We start from the raw sequence: 20254 nt of genomic DNA on the forward strand, positions 1-20254 counted from the left end.
ACTCGGGGAACAAACTGAAAAGAGTTGGAATAACCTCTGCATGTTTCCAAATGCTCACAAAGATCCATGAGCTCATAATAGCACTGCCGGCTGCTGCTAACTGTAGGTTTGTATTTAGCTATCACACATGGGAATGTATCCGCCATACGGTAACAACAATTTCCTGATTATGTTTTTTTTTTAGTTTGTTTGTTTTTTTTAAAAAAAAAAAAAAACGTTGCACATACGAAACTGCAAAGTCATCACAACAGAGGACAGGAGGCAAGGGCTTTAAAGCACACACAGGGCCATAAACAGTATAAAAGACCTGAACACAAAATCTTGTTCCAGGCGTCTTCAACACATTTTTACCGTGATACAAATTCTACAGCTTGTTAAAAAGGGTTCGTTTCCACAGACATTATTTGTTATAATGAAGCTTTATCAGTTACAATAATGCATTATAATGGCCAAACTGAGAAAGGGCTAGCTTGTATAAATGTACATACATCCTGGTTGTCACTGTCTATAAAGAACAACCCCCTCCCCCCATAGCTTTAAAAAACAAACAAAAACAAAATGCTAATTCACTAAATTATATGAAAAATACATTAAAAGGATAGGAAAAAAAACATGTGAGAGATCTAAAGGATACATCTGTGACTACATGATACAAGAGCGATCCAGGAAAAGAAGCAAAATGAAGCAACCGACTTGACAAACGAGCAGTGTTGGGGCTGCTCATCTTATTCATTCGGATTTGGGTTGGCATCAGGATACTGCGAGAGGTCAAAGGTGAGCACTTTGCTGATTACACAATCTCCTTGCTGTGGATGGAAGAGAAGAAAAATAAGTTTGCTGCATCGTACCAAATGAGCTTGAGGCGATTTGAAACCAGGCCAACGGGGACTTAATGTGACGGCTTGTTACAAATCTGTGGTACAGGTTCTGCCGTATTTACCGAATAACGTCTTAAGACTTCTCATTTTAATACACCAATCGTAAGGTTCGTGTTCACAGGTTGTTTATTGACATTTGAATTATCTACATTAAGTTACAACATTAGATGTTGTCTAGTGCTTTTGTTCCCTGCCACTTGAATGTCATAACCACAAGCTCACAATTTCAATGTGAAGGCAGCAATAGGCCTCGTTGCTACTGTGGGTATCAGTAGAGTGTAGACAGGCCTGATGATAACTCACAGTAGTCTATGGTCATACACTATAACATGTTTTTATGTTGATAAACTGCACTGCAAACCAAAAGGAGAAACAAACCTCTGGATAAACTCCGATGAGCGAGTCCGCCTTGGTGTAGAACTCCTCCTTCAGAGAGATGACAATAGCCTGGAAGTTCTGCACCGACTGGTCTTTGATGTAATTGGCCACCTGTGATGCACAGAGAGAAATGATGAGCAGCTGAAATCCCAAGTCGCAGTCGTGATAGATTAAATTCACTAAATCCGAACTCACTTTGCCGATGTTAGTGTTGTCCAGAGCTGCATCGATCTCATCCAAGACGAAGAAGGGGGCGGGTTTGTAGCTACAGAGAAGAAGAAGGGGATGATGTCAAGATATCAAGCACGTAAGACATGTACAAAGGAAGCGTCTATGTCCCTCCCCTGTGTCACCTGTGAATAGCAAAGAGCAGAGCCAGAGCAGCGACAGTCTTCTCTCCTCCAGACAGGTTGTCCATTGGTCTGAACCTTTTCCCTGGAGCCACACAGTTATAGTTGATGCCGTCCAGATACGGCTCCTCAGGGTTTTCTGGGCCCAGAAAAGCCTACAGACAAATGATGGACTCACAGTTAAAGCGCTGACTTACAAACCTACCTAGTGCACATGCACAGAGACATAACAGAGAATTACCTTTTGTCATTTATTATCATAGTGTCCGACGTGACTTATTTAAACTAACCTGGGCACTGCTGTTGCGTGACAGGGCCTTGTAGATCTCATCAATATTTGTGGCCACTGACTCGAAGCAGGTGTTAAACCGATCAAACCTTTCCTTCTTGATCTGCTCGAAGGCTTGCTTGGCCTTCTTTGCTCTCTTACGTGCTGCCTCAAACTCTGAAACCCAGGAAAATAAACCCATGACATCACACACCGTCCTTAAGAGACCGTGAAAGGAGCTATTATCTTCCTTTACTCCTGCTCATCCAACCCCAGCCTCCGCCACCTCACCATCACTGGTCTCTTGGAACTTGTCCCTGACGCTCTCGAGCTTCTCCATGGCCTTCATGTTGGGCGCGCTGATCCTCTGCAGGATGCTCTGCTGCTCGTTCAGACGCTGCTGCAGCGTGTTCGTCTCTGCCTTGATCTCCTCCTCTGACAGTGCATCCTGTGGGAGGTCAAGGACGATTAAATAACGTCACAAGTGAAGCTAAGACTTCAGACATCTCATCTTTGCTGCAAATTGTTCTTTTCCCTTTTTTTTTTTAAGATTTGTAAGCACCTAGAACAACTACTCAGAATACCAAGTAACTCAAATCCAATAATCTGTTGACATGCTGCTCTGTTTAAGTAAAACCCATAGTACCTTAAGGTCTTCAGACAGGTTGCTGTAGTCAATCTCTATGAGAGCCTCTTTGGCCAAGACACTGCTGGATGTCCTCTGGCTGCTTGACTCATCCGTCTGGGAGCTCCCCTGGAAACAGGAAAACAAAAGAAGGGTGTGATTTTCTGCATCAGTCTCAGTTAACCAAAAGTTCGAGCACTCGTTTACGCCTGTGTTCACGCACCTCTCCCTGGCTGATGTCGTCCATTGTTCCAGAGCGAAGGGGCAGCCTGATATCCTGCATTTTGCAGGCTTGCAGCAGGTTGTGGCGGTCACTGCGCTTCTGCTCCAGTTTAGTCTCAATGGCAGTCACCTCCTTCTGGAGCTGAGTCAGCTCCCTGGAATAATAATTAAATAATTATATATAGAACAAACTAACCCAAAATGTAACATTTATGTTAACATAAGAGATATTAAAAGTGTGTTTCTGCAGCCACTGACTTGTTGGCGCCTCCCAGTTTTTTGCGGATTTCTTCCATCTCGTGATTTTTATCGTTGACTTCAGATTTCTTGGTGAGGTGTTGGTTCTTCAGGTCCTGCAGCTGGGCCATGGTCTCATCAATGATCTTCATGTGTCTATGCTCCTCCTACATAGGACACATTCAAACAGTGAGTTTGAACTTATAACTGAGGAACGACATACAAACATTTAAGAACACAAGTTCTTACCTTTTTAAGTCTTTCTATTTCGGCCTCATCCTTCTTGACGGTCTGCTCCCACATCATGACCTTCTCCTGGTCCTCCTTCAGCTGGTTCTTCTCGTAGTCTACCTGAATACCCAGGCGGGTCTTTTGGGTCTCAAACTCAAGACTGAGGTGAAGGGACATCACTGTTAGACAACGCAGATTCACCAACGACAAAGAACTAACCGATACTGGGACTGAACGAGTTACTAAGCTCACCGCTTCTTTGCAATCTCGTTCTGCCTCTTCACTTTCTCCTCCTCAAACTCTCTGATGTTCCTGACTCCAATCTCCTTACAGAATTCCACAAACACCTCATCCTCCACCTGAAAAACAGAAACACCGATGTCACTGCCATGCCGTTCATTCACAAACTGAACGGTCCTCAGTTAGAGCGAGTCTCACCAGGTTCATGCGGTCCCGCAGGTCTGTGATTTCCCTCTCGCGAGACTGAATGATCCTCTTGATGTCGTTAATGCGAGGCCCAAAGTTTGCCAGTTCGCTTTCCAGTTTAGACTTTTCCTGCATGACGTGAGCAAACAGGTTTTAATAAAACAATTTGCAAATACGTCAGGGGGAAAATACTGAGATACCACCAGGCTGTACCTGCATGTTGAGGGAGAGGTGGCGGGTTTTCGTCTGTTCCAGATCACTCTGCGAGTACTTGAGTCTCATCTGAAGACCGTGGGCCTGAGACTGCACCTGACGCAGCTCGGCCTCTTTCCTCTTGGCTTTCATTTGCTCCTACAAAGTCAAACATTAAGTCGTTACTTAAAGTACCAAATTCATTAAACTGCATTTTCTTGCTAAAATAATAAACCAACAGGAATAAATGTAATTATGACGATGAGGGTTAACAACCGTTCAAGTTAAATCGTTTCACCTTGAGCTCTTCAGTTAGTTTCTCCTTCTTCTCCTTGAGTTTGTCCACAGCCTTCTCATCCCAGCGTCTGGCTTTGGCCTTCAGGTCGCTGGCTCCTCCAGAGATGACTCCAGACTTCTGGAACAGAGTACCGTCCAGGGCTACCGTCTGGACACAGGTGGAGAAGGAGACATTAGACAACGCTCACATCTGCCGGTTCATCAGATGCACGTGCTAGCATTCAATCCTTCCATATAAAATAAAAGTACCTTGTGTCTGTACGGTCCTCCGAAAGCAATCTTTCGTGCATCCTCCACATTCTCGCAGACCAGGGCATTGCCACAAGCGTACTGGAGTGCTTTCTTGATGTGGGGCGGCTCGTAGCGGATGACATCAATCACCAGCTTGGCTCCTCGCAGTTCTCTCAGTTTCTCATCTGTTGGTTTCACCTTTGACGAGACAAAATTAAATTGTAAATGACTTTTTTTTTCCCGTATAGAAATTCAAAATTCCCATTGATGAGCTTTTTGTTATCAACGCTTTCATTAATGACACTAACAAGGAAATTAATAATACAAGATCCCTGGCTGTGAAATAACTTACATTCAAATGAAATTTTAATAAGCAGCTCTGAATAAGAATGGTTGTGATTAAATATTCTTTAAAGCCTCTATAATAAAACAATCATGCCTTCTATGATATGGTCCCACTGGTAATAGACAAACTATTTTGTTATTTCTTTATATTATAAACCATCGGTTTTCACCATCATCTGTAACTATTCACCTCCAGATAGTCGAGAGGAAGGAAGGTCTCTGGCTCTCCTCTCTGCTCCTTGATGTATTGAATACAGTCTCTGCCAGTCTTCTCAGAGTCAACAATGATGGCGTCCATGTTCTTTCCCAACACTTTGGTCACAGCGATCTGATACTTCTTCTGAGTGGGCTGACACAGGTCAATGAGACGGCCATACTGGAAAGAGAGCAGCACGTTTTACCACTTTTTTTTTGTTCTAAATCCACTCGACAAAAAGGAGAGAAAGAAGAAGGGATTTGCAAGCGAAGGAAATTCTATCACGACTGCCTTACCACAGAGCCAGGGTAGAGTCTTTTGATGCTCTCCATGATCTCTGCCTTGCGCTGCTGGCGACTGTTCTCCTGCCTGTCGATTCTGGCGTCTCCCAGCTGCTCCATTACCTACAGCGAAATCCAATAATAATGAGATTCGTCATGGGGTTTTTCACGGTTGACATTTTCACTTGCCAACACAGGTGTAAGTAATATGCACTATGCAAGCTAGCGGCTAGTATGGATTAGTGGCACACTTAGCAATCTCTCATTTCATTGGTCACACTTGTGCCTTTCCCTCTCAATGTGTGAAATGTCAGCAGTGAGAAAGGATTATTGATTCACATGCTGCCTCTTGCATGCATTCAGGGACCTGTTCAGTTACAGAAAACACCGGAGGCCTGGCTTAAGGACAGAAACATGCAAACATGAACTCAATCAACTCCAACACATTTAAACATTTAGGCTCAAAACACCTATGACAGTTATATGACAGTCGTCTACTTTTCTATCTCTCACGTGTATAAAGTACCTGATTAAGCTCCATGTTGATCTCATCAATCCTCCTCTTGGCCATCTCCACCTCCTCAGTCAGTTCCTCCTCCATGCGCTTCTGCTCATCTAGTGACTGCCTGAGGGGTCAGAGGTGTGTTAACGAAGCAGCGCAATGGAGAAACATGAGCCTGAAATCAATACGTTCAACACAGCATTGTTCAAAACAATACAACAACCATAACAGCAGCATACCTGCTGGTGGTGATATAGTCCTCTAATTTCTCAATACGTTTCTGGTTTTCCTCAATTTCACGGATCTTCTGTTTGATTTTGGCCTGGAGAGAAATAACAAAACACGTTTTTGTATAAATTCAGAACAAATCCATTCGTTTTGGCACAGAATGAGTTGCCCACATTCTCTTTCTTACCTCTGTCTCCACTTTCTTCCTCTCCTCCAAGTCGAGGCGGTCCTGGTCGGCCTTCTGGTCTCGGTTGAACTTCTCCAGCTCCTGCGCCAGAGTGGCAGCACGTTTACTGGCCTCCTCCTTCAAACGATGGTACTGCTTGACCTGGGAGAAGAATAAAAAAAGAGAAATTTAATAGTAGTAATAATAATAATTTCATCAACAAACAAAATCCTGTAGCTCATTTATAAATTTATCCCAAATGAAATAGAAGCCTCGGTTGTGACCAAATGTTCAACGTGTCAGACCTGATTTTCCTCCAGGGTGAGGTCCTGTCCCTGGCTCTGCGCCTCCTCCTCCATCCTCTCCTCAAACTCTTGCTTGGCCAACTCCACGGCTCTCATCTCTTTATCCAGCTCATCCATGTCTGCCTTACGCTTCTTGTACATCTTCTGGGCATTTTGTAGTGATTTGCGTGCAGCTTCAAGCTTCTTGATTTTGTGGGAGGTGTTTTCTTTGGCCTTGATGTACTGAGGCCTCTTTTGGTTCAACTCAGAGTCTTTCTCTCTGCATGCAGAGTAAAATGATGAACAATGCATTAAGAATTATAAGAATTAAACCAAACAGGATTTATATATGTGGAAAAAAAGGCTGTAAGATTCGTCATGGCCATTTGCACTTACTTAATTTCCTTCTCAATAGTCTGCTGCTCCCTCATCAGTCGGCCCAGCTCCTTCTTCTTGTCCTTTAGCTCCTCCTCCACGTGGTCCATCCTTTTACGGTCCTTGTCAATCTCCTTGTTCCGCTGCCCTAGCTCTTTGTTTAGCTTCTCGATCTCAGTCTCGTTATGGTACAGCTTGAAGAGCTGTAACTGTACACTGGCCCTGGCCACTTCGTCCTTAAGACGCTGGTAACGCTCAGCCTGACAAAATGATCACAGGAGAGAGACGCGTATGATTAGAGATGGACAGATTTCATATTTTAGGACTAATAACAATGAATGTTACATTTTGAGGTGTTACATGTGATAACTGACTGATACTGATGCAAATTTATGTTATTATTTTTTATTTTAGACAGAAATTTGTTTTTAATGCCAAACCAAATAACACCAATCACAGACCCACTGGGTGGGTGTGTGTGTGTCCGAGGAGCAAATCTCTTGTGAACTTGCAACAACATGCAAAAATTCCCCACTCAGCACCACAGGCTTTGAGTGGATTCCTAGCTTGCAGCATGTGTTGTATTAGTAGACGTAATCACACGCTTATCATCCACCAATGCATCCATAAATGTGACGTAGCATTAATGTGTTTTGTATATCCATGGCCTTTAGCTAAATAGCTGAGCACTTTGATTAAATATTTCTTTATATTTCTTTCATTATATTGTCTCAACAAAAGGACAAACCTCCTCCTTTTCTTGCTTGGCTTCTTTGCGCTCCGCAGCAATGTTTTTCTTTCTGTGATAATTGAACTGCGTGTCCTCCTCCGCTTTCACCATCTCCTTCTTTCTGCGGTCGTACTCCTGAGCCAGCTCTCCAGAACGGGAGATCTCCTCAAACAGCGCTGTACGCTCTTTGGGATTCTTCATGGCAATAGACTCCACAGCACCCTTGAGAGAAGATAAGAGGAAGTTAACAAAAGCAGTTGTGAAGAACATGTTAATATGTGTTAAATTAACAACAACACATTTATATATCTGGTCTATGTCAAAGGAATGATACTCCTCGCAAACTCAACACTTTCTAACTGTACTAATCAACGAGAATCAAGTTAAATGACAGCAAACTGGGCTACATACATACATTGTCAAAATAATAGCTGTTAGTTGAAGTCTGTTGAAGATTTTAGTCTCACCTGAAAGACCAGGAAGTTTCTAGCCTTGATCAGAATGCCAAGTTTTTCCAGTTCTTCACTGTATTCCGGCAGGCCCACCACCTTATTGTTGATGCGGTACTCAGAGGACGCACCTGATGCATGCAAGGCAAAAACATCCTTAGTGTTGAGTTTGTCATAAACACTAGCAAGATGTCTACAGGGTTGTTTCACTAATCGTGAATGTGCAATTAGTGTAAGCAGCAAAAAGCAAAATCAGTCAAAGCTACTGGTTCAGCTCAATTTCTGAGAACATTTCATTCACAGACTATGGAGCTTCCAAGTTATGCTGCTGGAATTCAGCAGATGAAAACACTTAGATGATATGCTGAACAAGCGCAGACTCATGATTTATTAACTTTTTTAAGACTGGGCAAAATGCTAATTAACCCGTCTGCATAAAATCCGATATGAAAAGGAGTCCTTTTACACCCAAAAAGTACAAAGAGAATTTTATGGTGATCAGTGTCCACACCAGTGATGAAACACTACCAAAATGTTTATAGTGTTTTACTAAGAATTTCTTCAACTGGAACCTATTATACAAAAACAACGCACAGGAAGCAACAAAATCATACATTTCAACATGAATATCAATGCTTCATACCAATAATGACCCTCGTGAAGGAGCGCTCCTCTCCATTATCTTCCTGGTACACCATGCTGACAAAGGCTCTGTTGGCAGCTGGCTTCCCCACGGGCGCTCCATGGATTAGATCCTTCAGAGTCTTTACACGCAGGTTACTGGTCTTCTCAGCCAGCACGAAGCTGATGGCATCCATAAGGTTGGATTTTCCTGCAAGAGGCATTGAGATATTTAGCAGGGTGAAGGTTGATCAGTGTTTCTTTGATACATGCATATGACCTGAAGCACTCTGACAGAGTTTAAGTTTTCACTTGTAACTTTTTGGATGCATGGTTATTTGTTTACAACTGTGTGCGCTGTAGTAGTAGGTTGTACAGTTATATTGCAAGATAAGAATGAATTAAACTTTTGCCCTTTTCTCCTGTGAAGATGCGCAAAACATAAGTTTGTGCAAATATAATTATAGCTTTATCAGGTATAACTAAAAACGTGATGTCTAACGTTTAAAAAGACAAAGTGTGATTATTTTGATGCCACTTGGCCTGATATAAAGATGTTAAATGTTCTACAAGTAGATACTCACAACCTAACAAAATAACTGAACATCAGGGCAAGATATACCACATTAACAATCGATAACAAATTTTATATGACAGTGCTGTTCAGCAAATCACGATATATTCTATGCACTGACTGTGAGCTTTGACATCCAAAAACAGCAGTGTTTACCGACAGGCAATGCTAGTAAGCGCTTTGCATTAGCCGCGAGTTAATACTGGTTATCATAACATACCAGATCCATTGGGTCCGATGATTGCAGTGAACTTGTGAAATGGTCCAATGATCTGTCTTCCTTTATACGATTTAAAGTTCTCGATCTCTATAAGTTTTAAATACCCCATTTTCTTTTATTCGTGTGTTGCCCTTCTTGCAAAAACTGCACGGCGAATATTAGCTTAGTACAACGTTAGCTTATGAGCTAACGCTAACGACCCAAGTATAGCGAATAAGCAACTACAAACACGAAGTATGCACGCAAATGAATGAACTTCTCTGTTCAATCTCCTGCTCCTGTATGCAAAAGTCACATTATGATGTGCAAGATTAAGTTAATAACCTAAACCGCGCCATAATCTTTGTCAAATAGCCTCGGTAAAGTGGCAACAACAATGCGCCATTTTACAATCCAACAGGAAGACCCTCGAGCGCGCGAGACACGAAACCTCGTGGTTTCTCGCGAGGCGAATTGGAGTATTCGTTTGGACTTGTTTGTTCTGCTAATTTCCTCAAGGTTGAAACATTGAAACCGCAACACTACTACCAAGTAACCGGATATATCAAAATCGGTGTGGAAAACCCGTATGTTTTGTATGTATAGTTTTCTCTTGTGTGTACGTAAATGATGTGTAGCATAGGGAAGTGCAGTCGTTACCATGGTGACCAAAAACCTCGAAACAAAACGGGACACAAGGTGCGAGGCAGCTTCTTCCATTAGATAATTTGGGTTAAGGGTAAGTGTCGCTTCGTGTCAATGATTAAAACCCTTCTTTTAAGGTAAACTCGTCTAAACTAAAGAACTTGATTCCATTTATGAAGCTTATCCAGGTTTTAGTCTGTGGTGTTATCAAGTAATGACAAGAGCAAATGTGATAGTCTGAACCCCACCAGGGTGTGACAGTATTGTATTAATTTTTTATTTTTTTTTTTTACACTAAGGTCATCAGTCATAACAATCAGTATTGTCATAATGTCTCCTCAGAAACCCGCTAGAAACTGGAAACATGTACAAGGTGGATTTGCCTGTAGACCAGTCGATAGAGAAGGTGGAGAGGCGAAGGTCTGCAGAAACAGCACGCAAGGCACGCATCTACAACACCAGGCTTCGTGTGATGGGCCTCGATCTAGATACTTTGAACCAACAGGTTCAGGAGAAAAAGCATCAACAGCACATGGAGAAACAACGGGACAAAGCCTTTGGTAAACTAATTAGACACAGACAGGTTGGATGAGATGAGATGAGATGAGATGAGGAGAGATGAGGAAAGTCTTGTACAATAGGCAAAATTATATTTGCCTATTGAAAAATTGTATTGCAAAATGACATTGCACATGGTTCTTACAATATATATTATATTTAATATTGAGACATAATTTTTATGGTTAGGTTTCCAAGTTTCAGGCTCACAACCATCCAGGGCTCAAGAAATACTCAGACAACTTGCAGAATATTGTCTTAAGTCCTCTCCCTTCTTCTTTCGCCACTATTAAGCAATAATGTGTATTTTTTTTTTCTAATACACTACAGAAAAGCTGAGAAAATTTCAAGATGAAGCACTGCTGCTGCAAGACATTGGTGAAAAAGAGAAGCGAGAAGCATTGCATGTTGACTTGACCCAGTACTGGGCCACTCACCAGCGAATGGAGGACTCTCGCGATGCTGATCTCAACTGTGGCCTGAAGGGGGCATTCAAGATCACCCTTCCAGAGAGTGAGCTGGGGCCTGCCAGTATGCATGTCTTTCAGGTAGGCTGTCTGTGACAGGCTTTGGTGCTTTGTGTGCAGCAAAGACTGGTGGAACAAAATCGAGTGAAATAAATAAACAAGTAATGTAAAAATTTAAATAAATAATCACAGCACCTCTTAAACCTTGTGTCCTTCGTTTAATGTACAGGGAGAGGATATTGAAGAGAAGCAAAGGAGAAGAGAGCAAATGAAAAAGACAGAGAGAGATCTGCGAGCACAGATGGAAGACAATGAAAGAAGGCACATGGGAGACAAGCACAGAGGTGAAAAATCACGAGCACACACTCACAGGGATTACTGATGAGCTTACACACTGTACGCTATGGAGTCTGTAAATCACACACATGCTTCATGCTTTCCTGCACAAACAATCCCACACTCCCACGCGCAGCCCTCATTGCCAGGTGACAGTGATGGATGCTCATCCCGTAGAGCCGTAATGTATGTGTGAGCGCGTCACTGAGGAGGTTTGTACAATGGGTAATGGCGAATGCAGGTGGGAAAAACACACACATCCAGTGATATCCGAGATCTCCGTGTCACAGAGATCCTCGGGAGCAGAGAGCTGGTGCATCAAGACCTAAGGGGGGCTGAGCAAGCCGCAATGGAGGAGGAGTGTAGGAGAGCAGCCCGCATCGCTCTCAACAACTACAATCAAGCTCTGGTACAGTACATACATGCGCACACACAGATGGACACACAGCTGCTCGCACACCACCCACTGATGTGAACGCTCGCAGCTAAATCCGGGGAGGGGGGGGGGTTGTGTGGACTGTGACACGGTGTTCCCAGGTGGGATTTTGGAATTAAAATTGCTAAGTGAAAATGTTAAGTGAGGCATGCGCACACTTGGGGCAGGAAGGCGGCACTCACATTATTTAGCGCCAAGCAGCATGGATGGTTAAACTGCTCTGATGCATGCGTGGGCCTTGTCTGTTTTTTAAAAGCCCCCACTTGGCTCTTCTCTCATTTGCCTGAATGCACTTAGCTGAATTCTCCGTCGGGAGGCGTCATTGTAAATCATTCAGGTCGCGGTAGTTTCTCATGTCAGTTATGTGGTTTTTCTAATAAACACTCACACGCATGAAGCCCAGGCTAATACAACTGACTGAGTGCATCTCTCAGGAGGACATTCACCGTGCGGTTAGCTCTATGCTACAAATCAAACCACAATTTTGCAGATGGGTTTTGTAAAACTTTTATTTTGATCGTTAGTTACCTGGATGGAAAGTACAATGGAAGGTGGAAAGGGCTCACGGCCTCCTGTCTTCACAGGCTGCGGAGCGAGCCGAGAGACTGGCGGAGCAGCGCAGGAGAGAGGAAAGCGCGAATCTCGCAGAGATGTGGCATACGATGACATCCGACCTGATGACAGAGTGTGCAGAGGCAGCAGGCGGCCAGGCGGGAGGAGGGAGGCCCGAACACGTTCTGCCAGACAGGTGGAAGGGGATGAGCTCCGAGCAGCTGAGTGCCATCCGCAGGGAGAGAGAAGGACAGCGCCTTCAGAGACAGGTACTAGATGTAACTCCTATATACGTGTTGTGGTTACGTCATATATAAACTTTATGACCTGTAACCTTATTGTTGAATGTCTACTGTGTAAATCTAAATTATGTGGATTTGAAATGATTGAGGTACAAATCCAATCATTTTTTCCCACTATTTTATCATCTGTGTCTCCTTCTTTACAAATATTGCACGTCTGCTCTATCGAGGGAGACGCTTTTTAAACAAAGCATTACAATTTCCCAGTGCTCCAAACAAAAACAAAAATTAGGAGAAATTTTGAAAAATACACAGCGCTTTCTCATCCTCGTATGCATCGTGCAACCCTTCCGAGTGATCTCCCAGGTTGTTTACAAGAACAAACCTTGTACATTTGTAGACAGAGTATCCCACTTTATTTCTTTCTGTCTGTAGAGACAACGTGATGCTGAAAAGATTCAAGACGCCTCCTGGGACCTCCACCTTCTGAAGCTGTCCAGTGAGGCAGAGGAGGAGGAGAGAAGAGCGGCGGAGCTGAGGAGAGCGCAGAGAGTGCAGATGGACCAGTACAACAGGCAACTGGCCAGAGAGCAGCAGGCACAGTGAGCACCGCACAAACACACATACATCACCCTCACTATTCAGCCACTAGTCAGCATGTATATTTTGGCTGTGGATGATGAAATACTGTGATATGGAACCGTTTTTGGAGGCAGTCACTTACGGCGTGTTAATCTGTGTTTCTGCACCAGTCAGGAGTACCTGAATAAGAAGCTGTACACCAACAAACCCACCAAGGACTACTTTTATCAGTTCAACACCGGCTCCCGTTGACTTCCGCGCTCCTCACAGCAGCTTTTCCTGCGGTGACAATGTGCTAATAAATCGACTGATTGATCATCACCGCAGTCAGTGTGAATATAATCAAGGTTAGTCAATATTTGCTGCTTATCTTTACTGATGAATACTGGCAACTATGTAACACTGACAAAGAAGGGACTATTTTGTTTGGTACAGATTGTTCCACGTACTTTATTTTTTTCAGTCATATATCCAGTTACAGTGGTAGATTCATTATGCAGTTACAGTTATTCATTGGCCCCATGTGTGGCACAAGTCCACCCAACTCCTACTGTCCATCCTTGACACATAGAGGCATTGTCATTGTGCTAGTACCGCACCCCAACGCACCACAAACAGTAGCAAAAGCTCCCTACCCTTCCTTGCCTCCCTTATCTTCTCTCGCTCCCACTCAGGCCTTGTAGTTTAATCCGTCTGCTTTTGAGTTCTGGAGCTCGCCTTAAACATACCAGTTCATTTTTATTTGATTTTTATCTTTTAACTATAAAAAAAAAGAAAGAAAGAAAGAAAGAAAAAACAACAACAGCGGAAAGGCAAAGGCCAGAGTCCCTCATGAAACATGAAAAGCAAAGAGTGAGTGGCAGTCGAGTGAGTATCTGTGTGTGTACACTCATTCCTCATTCAATGCTAACATTTGCCCCCAAACACTGACAAACACAGATGTTTAGCAGCAGATAGTTGAGTTACAATATTGGCATATTTTGTGTCATTCATCGCTCCTGTATGAAAATAGATTTTTTTTTTTTAAAAGCTTTATTTGTCCTGAGTGTGTCTGTTTTACCAACAACAGGGAGCTTACACACACCTCCTTCAACACCACTAGCCTTTTTAGACATCCCATATACTACCTCAGTGACTGTCAGACGATGTTTGACCAAGCTTTTGTTTTAGTAGGGAGAGCATTGCATATAGGTACTCCCTGTCGTATGCACTAGCTGGCTGGCCCGGCACAACTGCTTCAGACAAAAACTCCACAGATATTCACTGCACTGCAACGCATTGCTGGATGGTTATGGGCATGAACGCAACCTTTCACTAAATGACACTAATGTACAATTTTTTTTTTTTTTTTTTTTTTGATTTTCAAATTCTTGATATGTTTGCAAACATCTACAGAACAATGTGGATTTTTATTTTTTTTTATTTTTATGCCCTCCCACCCTTCAGCTATGAACTATTTTTGCTACACCCAAATCTCACTGCAATCGTTTGCCAAAAAAAAACAAACAAACAGGAATTTTGAATAGTAGTACAGAAGAAGAAAAACTACAACATTTCAAAATTGACTCAAGTGGTTTTAAACCTGCACATTTTTCACATTTTTTATATCAAACGTGGTTCTTTAGGATTGTATTTACATTCAGTGGAAAACAAAACGTCCGTCTTATCACAACTCTTTACGTCTCTGGTACCTTGTAGCTCAGATTTTTTTTTTTTTTTTTTGATCGGTAACATGTAAAAACAATGTCTGCCTCGCCCTGAAAAGAATACATTCTCTGTGTTTGATAGAAATACCAACCGTTTACCTTTTATCATACATCCTTACGCCTGTCTACAATGTCATCTTGCATTGATGAAGGTCTGAAAATAAAACTTGAGAGAGTGTTCGCCTACGAGACTCCACTCTTTACTCTGTAAATATACATTAATACTGCTCCTCAATCAGTACGTGTTGTATGAGATGGATGGGTATGAAAAGATTGTTAATTAGAGACAACAATGCTTTAATACAGTGTAGAAAGAGACAAAGACAGATAGAGAAAGCTACACATAGGTCTCGACACAAAAAATTACAATATCGTTTCCAATAATGACATTACATTTCTGGTGGAAAGGCGAGAGAGTAATGACATCAATCTGGTGCTTTATGCAGACCCAGCAGGCACAGGAACCTATAAGGAGCATGTAAATATCTATGATACTGTATTATGGCTAAATAGATAGATGTAGATGCAGCTATATACACCAGATGCTACTCAGCATTTTTCACAGCAAGTTCCCCTTAATGCATCCAATATTATTTATAGTAAGAAACTTGGCTTAACTGGATTTCAATGAAAACACCGTGATCAATGAAATATGTCAATGTAGAGGGTTTTAATAAGTAATGTATAAAACAATATCTATATATATATATAAAATGATATGAATAAAAAAGGGCAGCTAACAGAAAAATGTGTTTAAACACATGTAAAATAAAATATAAGAAAAAAATGTCACTGGGAAACCCAGTCCGAGACGCAAAATGGCATGAGACAAAATCATGTGCGAGATCTATCAGACATGACAAACTACCTACGATTCAAGATTTTTTTTTTTTTACAGCAGCACGTGCTGTCTGTTTAGCTCCTGATATTTCTAAAAGTATAGCATTCCATCTATAGGCATCTGCACTGTCGTTTGCTGAGAGAGAAAAACAGAAGAAATGAATGTTAGTCGTTTATATTTGTTGTAAACTGCACGGGTTAGCGGGGTCAAAGGACATGTTCACGTTAGTCAGACTCGTATCACATTGTCCACTACCCTGGACACTCCTTTGGTCAAAATAGTCCATAGTCAATATATGATTGTGTGTTAGTCGTCAAAATACGGATCAGCAAGGGAACGGGAGCGCATGGGCACATACGTGTTGACATATTTTGGTCTGGTGATTCCCCAAATGGACGTGTGGAGGTTAATCGAGGAAGCTGACTGAGTTGGGCTTGCCGTTGGTAGCTGGGACGTCACTGGAATTCAAAGGGGAGTTATCCGGCAGCGCTTCACTGGGACGGCTGATCTGGCTGACCAGAGACTCATCCATGTTGACCTCAGTGGTTATGGCACTGCTGCCGTTGAAGTCCAGGTTGTCCTGGCTGCACAGCTTGCTCTCCTCACACAGCGACGGCTGACTGGCCGTCCGCTTCTCCTCGAGATCGCTGCAGTGCAGAGTCGAGTGCACAGGCGCAAGAAAGCAAAGCACATGAGAGTGGGACAATGCGCCGCTGACTGCAGCTTTGATCAGCAATCTCAAAAACACAGTTTATTATGAGCCAAAATGCACAATGGAAAATACACAAAACAAGATCTGCAATGATTAGGTGATTCCGGTTTTTATGTTTTAGAAACCAAACGATTAATCAAGAAAAAGACCTGCAAACTAAACAGTAAAGAAAATGATATATTAACTATAATTGTGCCAAATGTTGCAGGGAAGTCAGTGGGTAAGTAGGGTAATGGAAGAGGACAATAAATAAGTAGGTCGGGGACATATCAACATCACAGCATACCTTTCTAGAGATCTGCAAGGCAGGAGCAGGCATTAGGGAGAAGAGGGACAATGAAAGGAACACAAAGGGTTAGGAAAAGCAAACAGCAGAGGGAATCAGGACTGTGTTAGGAATTGAAACAAAGAGTCAGTGTGCATTCAGGTGGCCAACCTGTACTCTCCAAAAGTTTCATCCTTCATGGGTCGTGCTTCTGAGTCCATCGGACCCTCTTCTTTGTCTTTCACTGAGAAGGTAACAGATGATTGGATTTTATTATCGGGGACATGTTTATTTCTCTCAAAGCAGCTGCCTCAGACATTAATAATGACGTCATGTCAGGCATCAAGATAACATCCAGATGGTTTATGTGGAGCAAAAAGGTTTGGCCCATTTGTAGACAATCGTTTTCCTCCTTTCTTAAATACAGAATGTATATCACCACTGTTTACTGGGGATACTTCAATTCCAAACAGTTTAAATAATGTTTATTTATTTATTTATTTTTTCATAAAGCCTGTGGATATGTTCATATTGATTATTCAGTAAGTCCTCGCTTTAAGTACAGATATAGCTGGCCTCTTGCCTCTCTCGTGAGGAAAAAGTTGGTGTGTTTCTCTGTCCAGTCAGATGCCTGCAGGTTGAAGCCAGTCGCCCTTGTGGTTTGAGATTATTATTTTTACAGTTCTCTTAAAGGCAGAGCCTCTTCCTCACCATCGCATCAACTACAAGCTCAGAAGCTTCACTACATGTTTGATGTGAAGGAAACGTGAAAGAGAGACATTTGAAATCCTCTATGAGGATTACAGAGTTGACAAAACAGTTTGGGGAGCACTTTCAAAATGGTGCAGCCATATTTCACGGCCCTTCTTTCCAGTTAGAATAATCTTGTTTGCTGTGGTGCATGCCAGAAGTGCTTGACCCTTTTTTTTTTTTGTACTGCAGTGTCCAACTGGCCAGTTTTACCCACACTAAGCTAGTGTTGGCTTTGAAGGAGAAACGCCTACAGTAAATTCTACATAAAAAAGTTGCTCCAACCCTCAGTTATTTTGTATTATTCATCACCAAACACATTCCCTTACGCTCACCGCGGTGGTCAGAACTTGCCTGAGTACTTCCCTCCTTTGCTCCTCTTGATAAAGCAAAGGATGAGCAGAATCAGTAACAACAGCACGAGGGCGCTCACAACGCCAATAAACCAGCCCTGTGTTGCGAAGCTCTGACGCACCTCCAACACTCCTTGAGAGGAAGAATAAGAAACAGTTGGAAAAGGAAAGCAGGATGAAAGTGTGAGAGGAGCGAAAAGTATATAAAGGTATAGTGGAAATTGAGGATGAGATACAAGAGAGAGTAGAATCTAGAGCAGAAGAGACAGAGCATTATGCATTCTGACAGGGTGGCATTTCACCAGGGAGCCAAGAAATACAACAACATTCACCAAACAAACACGAGTAATGGATCATTTCATATGGCTAACCAAGCACTCGTTTAGCAACAGCCTTTGGAAGTACTTCACAAGCAGAGGGACAGAACTGCAAGGCGCCGTCTGTAGGATCGGACTTATATTTAGATGTGGTAAGCCCAGAGGAGAGAGCAGCAGCAGAGATGAAAGAAAAGAAAACGAACGAAGGGAGAGTGCTCGCCCGTACCTGCTCCTTCTGTCTCAATGTCAGTCTCCCAGAAGGTGGTGTTGCTGTAGATGAAGCGCAGACGATAATGAGAGCCAGGTGTCAAGCCCTGGAGCTGGTAGAAAGACTGAGTGGAGTTCACCTTCTCTGTCTTTTTCCATTTACCGCCATCTGCAGAAGCATATGAGCCTCAGTTTCTTTTTTCTTTGCTATTCAGGATCGTAAAACCATTCCCCCATGATTGCATTTCTATTAAAATGTTCAACACGCAAAGGTTTAACTTATTCATATAATTGTTTGATTTTCTTTTCTTTCTTTTTTTTTTACCGTTCTTGTTGAGGTAATGGATCTGGAAGCCAACATTTCTGTGTCTCTTCTTTGCCACCCAGCTGAAGTTAACTGAGTTTCCCCCCACAGATAGGCTGAAGTTGGTGGGTGGTGCTGCAATGCATTCAGACAAAAAATAAGACAGCGATCTAATACAACATTATGCATGGAAAAGTATGAATCGGCTCTATACCTCCATCTAGTGTGGTGGCCCCATTCCTGGTGACGGGCTCTCCGTCCCCTATAGCAGTGCGGCCCCTCAGGTAGAAGCGGTAGTGGCTGTGTTTGTCCAGGCCCCTGAGGGTGAGGTGGGAGACTGTGGGGTCGTCTATGCTCTCGACCTGCATGGGGCTGTCATCGGTCTTTGAAACTGACCGCAGCAAAGCCAAAAAAAAAAAAAAAAAAAACATTCAATCACGCTTCGATCGTCGCCACATTGTTATGGGTGACACACTGTTGCGGGTGACACGAGACTGACCGATGATCATCATTAGGGCGCTGTGCTTTTGACATTTCTCAAGTGTTATTGATTTAGCTAGTGACGTATTGCGTGGAATAATTCACGGTTCTAATGTCTTCACCGGCGTCTCGGATGACGAATAGAACCATTTATCGAACAGCTTTGAATCTGTGTGCGCTGGGTGGGCAAGGATAAAATTAAAACAATGCTCACTCCGTTGGTACTGCAGCAGATATCCAATAAGGATTCCATTGGGATGACTGGGAGGCGTCCAGCGAAGGGTCATTTCTGTCTCTGATGGGCTGTCTAGCGTCAGAGACGTGGGAGGACCGGGAACTAAGGACACAAATGGGCCTTATTAAAATGCATTTGAGATCTATGCGTTTTCCAAAGTACAATGCATCTATCTTTACACCAGTTAGTCCACGGCCCCCTCCATATCTCACCTCCCTCAGAGGTACTGAAGGGCACTGGCTCAGAAGGAGGTCCCTCTCCCTTTTTGTTGTACACAGTGATAGCTAGGGTGTAGTGGGAGTATGGTCTGAGGTCAGTGATTAACTTCCTCGTCATATGGGGAGTAGCCTTCACCACCACAGTGTTTGTTGACTCAGTGGTCCTCCGGCCTCGGTGGTGGCTCCTGGAGCCTTTCCAAGTCAAGTGGATCTGGAGCCACAAAATCATTCAGAGTCACAAGTGAAAGTTTTAACATTTCATACGATTCCAAATCATAACTCAGCTTGGACCTCAGAAAGCTACGCTTGCAAGTAGCTAACCATCTACTTAACACGGAAGCAGGAAGCTAGAGGAAATCTATTAGATGAAATATTGTGAATTTCAATGGAAAATAACAAGAGAAGCTCCTTGAAAGCGTCTGGCTGGAAGATTCTGAATAGATATTTATCACTCTTCTCCAGAAATCTCACCACTCAGGCTCCTGTAGCTGCTGGAAGAATTGCAGCTCCAAGGACGCCAATCGCTATCCACTTGTTCTGGGCTGGCCCAGAAACGAACGCTTTCTGGCACAAGATTTATACATAATTGGTAATCACGCATGGATGATGAAATTTACTTTTAAATGGGAAGAACTCCTTCTTTAGGAGTCTACATTTACCATCTCCAAATATGAAATCAAAATACTTATTTGGAAGGTGAAAGTGTAGTCAAGAGTCTGCTGAGGTTCAAAATAAAGTAAACTGAGCATGCATCGGTAACTCA

At 42.8% G+C, this 20254-nt stretch overlaps 3 protein-coding genes across 8 annotated transcripts in view; 1 reads left to right on the plus strand and 2 right to left on the minus strand.

Moving 5' to 3' along the window:
• Positions 1-207: 207 nt before the first annotated feature.
• Positions 208-9717, minus strand: smc1a (structural maintenance of chromosomes 1A). The gene is made up of 26 exons (XM_047583448.1): positions 9307-9717; positions 8535-8723; positions 7910-8022; positions 7461-7664; positions 6734-6972; positions 6359-6617; positions 6075-6215; positions 5899-5981; positions 5684-5783; positions 5173-5280; positions 4871-5056; positions 4354-4533; positions 4106-4252; positions 3829-3966; positions 3628-3744; positions 3442-3548; positions 3208-3349; positions 2980-3125; positions 2723-2876; positions 2521-2628; positions 2166-2322; positions 1897-2051; positions 1610-1761; positions 1452-1521; positions 1257-1367; positions 208-806 (listed from the first exon to the last, which is right to left on the minus strand). The coding sequence occupies exons 1-26, from the start codon at positions 9413-9415 to the stop codon at positions 726-728; spliced, it is 3696 nt and encodes a 1231-aa protein (XP_047439404.1). The 5' UTR covers positions 9416-9717; the 3' UTR covers positions 208-725.
• Positions 9718-9752: 35 nt separating this feature from the next.
• Positions 9753-14492, plus strand: ribc1 (RIB43A domain with coiled-coils 1). 2 transcript variants are annotated; one of them, XM_047583464.1, is made up of 9 exons: positions 9757-9837; positions 9929-10024; positions 10273-10490; positions 10819-11036; positions 11185-11299; positions 11582-11700; positions 12312-12548; positions 12957-13123; positions 13274-14492. In XM_047583464.1, the coding sequence occupies exons 3-9, from the start codon at positions 10295-10297 to the stop codon at positions 13353-13355; spliced, it is 1134 nt and encodes a 377-aa protein (XP_047439420.1). In that variant the 5' UTR covers positions 9757-9837; positions 9929-10024; positions 10273-10294; the 3' UTR covers positions 13356-14492. The 2 variants fall into 2 exon arrangements, with proteins under 2 accessions (XP_047439428.1, XP_047439420.1); XM_047583472.1 differs by lacking the exon at positions 9929-10024 and having other exon boundaries at positions 9753-9881.
• l1cama (L1 cell adhesion molecule, paralog a) overlaps positions 14117-20254 on the minus strand; it is a 39564-nt gene continuing 33426 nt past the window's right edge. For 2 of the 5 annotated variants that reach the window (XM_047583421.1, XM_047583404.1), the window contains 9 exons: positions 19486-19702; positions 19253-19375; positions 18773-18949; positions 18580-18693; positions 18274-18423; positions 17732-17863; positions 16799-16871; positions 16649-16660; positions 14117-16297 (listed from right to left, as the gene is read on the minus strand). In XM_047583421.1, the coding sequence (XP_047439377.1) occupies positions 16057-16297; positions 16649-16660; positions 16799-16871; positions 17732-17863; positions 18274-18423; positions 18580-18693; positions 18773-18949; positions 19253-19375; positions 19486-19702 (1239 nt within the window). In that variant the 3' untranslated portion in view covers positions 14117-16056. The remainder of the gene's footprint in view (positions 16298-16648; positions 16661-16798; positions 16872-17731; positions 17864-18273; positions 18424-18579; positions 18694-18772; positions 18950-19252; positions 19376-19485; positions 19703-20254) is intronic. The other 3 variants (XM_047583428.1, XM_047583412.1, XM_047583436.1) reach the window with 3 other exon arrangements.

Source organism: Mugil cephalus, chromosome 1, assembly GCF_022458985.1.
Source record: "Mugil cephalus isolate CIBA_MC_2020 chromosome 1, CIBA_Mcephalus_1.1, whole genome shotgun sequence".
NCBI classification, from domain to species: Eukaryota; Metazoa; Chordata; class Actinopteri; order Mugiliformes; family Mugilidae; genus Mugil; species Mugil cephalus.

Coding starts and splice junctions, on each gene's coding strand:
- smc1a (XM_047583448.1), bottom strand. CDS start 9,415: ATGGGGTATTTAAAACTTATAGAGATCGAGAACTTTAAATCGTATAAA. Junction 7,665..7,909: donor GAAACTTCCTGGTCTTTCAG/GTGAGACTAAAA, acceptor TCTTCTCTCAAG/GGTGCTGTGGAGTCTATTGC. Junction 5,982..6,074: donor GGAAGAAAGTGGAGACAGAG/GTAAGAAAGAGA, acceptor ATTTCTCTCCAG/GCCAAAATCAAACAGAAGAT.
- ribc1 (XM_047583472.1), top strand. CDS start 10,295: ATGTACAAGGTGGATTTGCCTGTAGACCAGTCGATAGAGAAGGTGGAG. Junction 11,300..11,581: donor CATGGGAGACAAGCACAGAG/GTGAAAAATCAC, acceptor TCCGTGTCACAG/AGATCCTCGGGAGCAGAGAG. Junction 12,549..12,956: donor GACAGCGCCTTCAGAGACAG/GTACTAGATGTA, acceptor TTCTGTCTGTAG/AGACAACGTGATGCTGAAAA.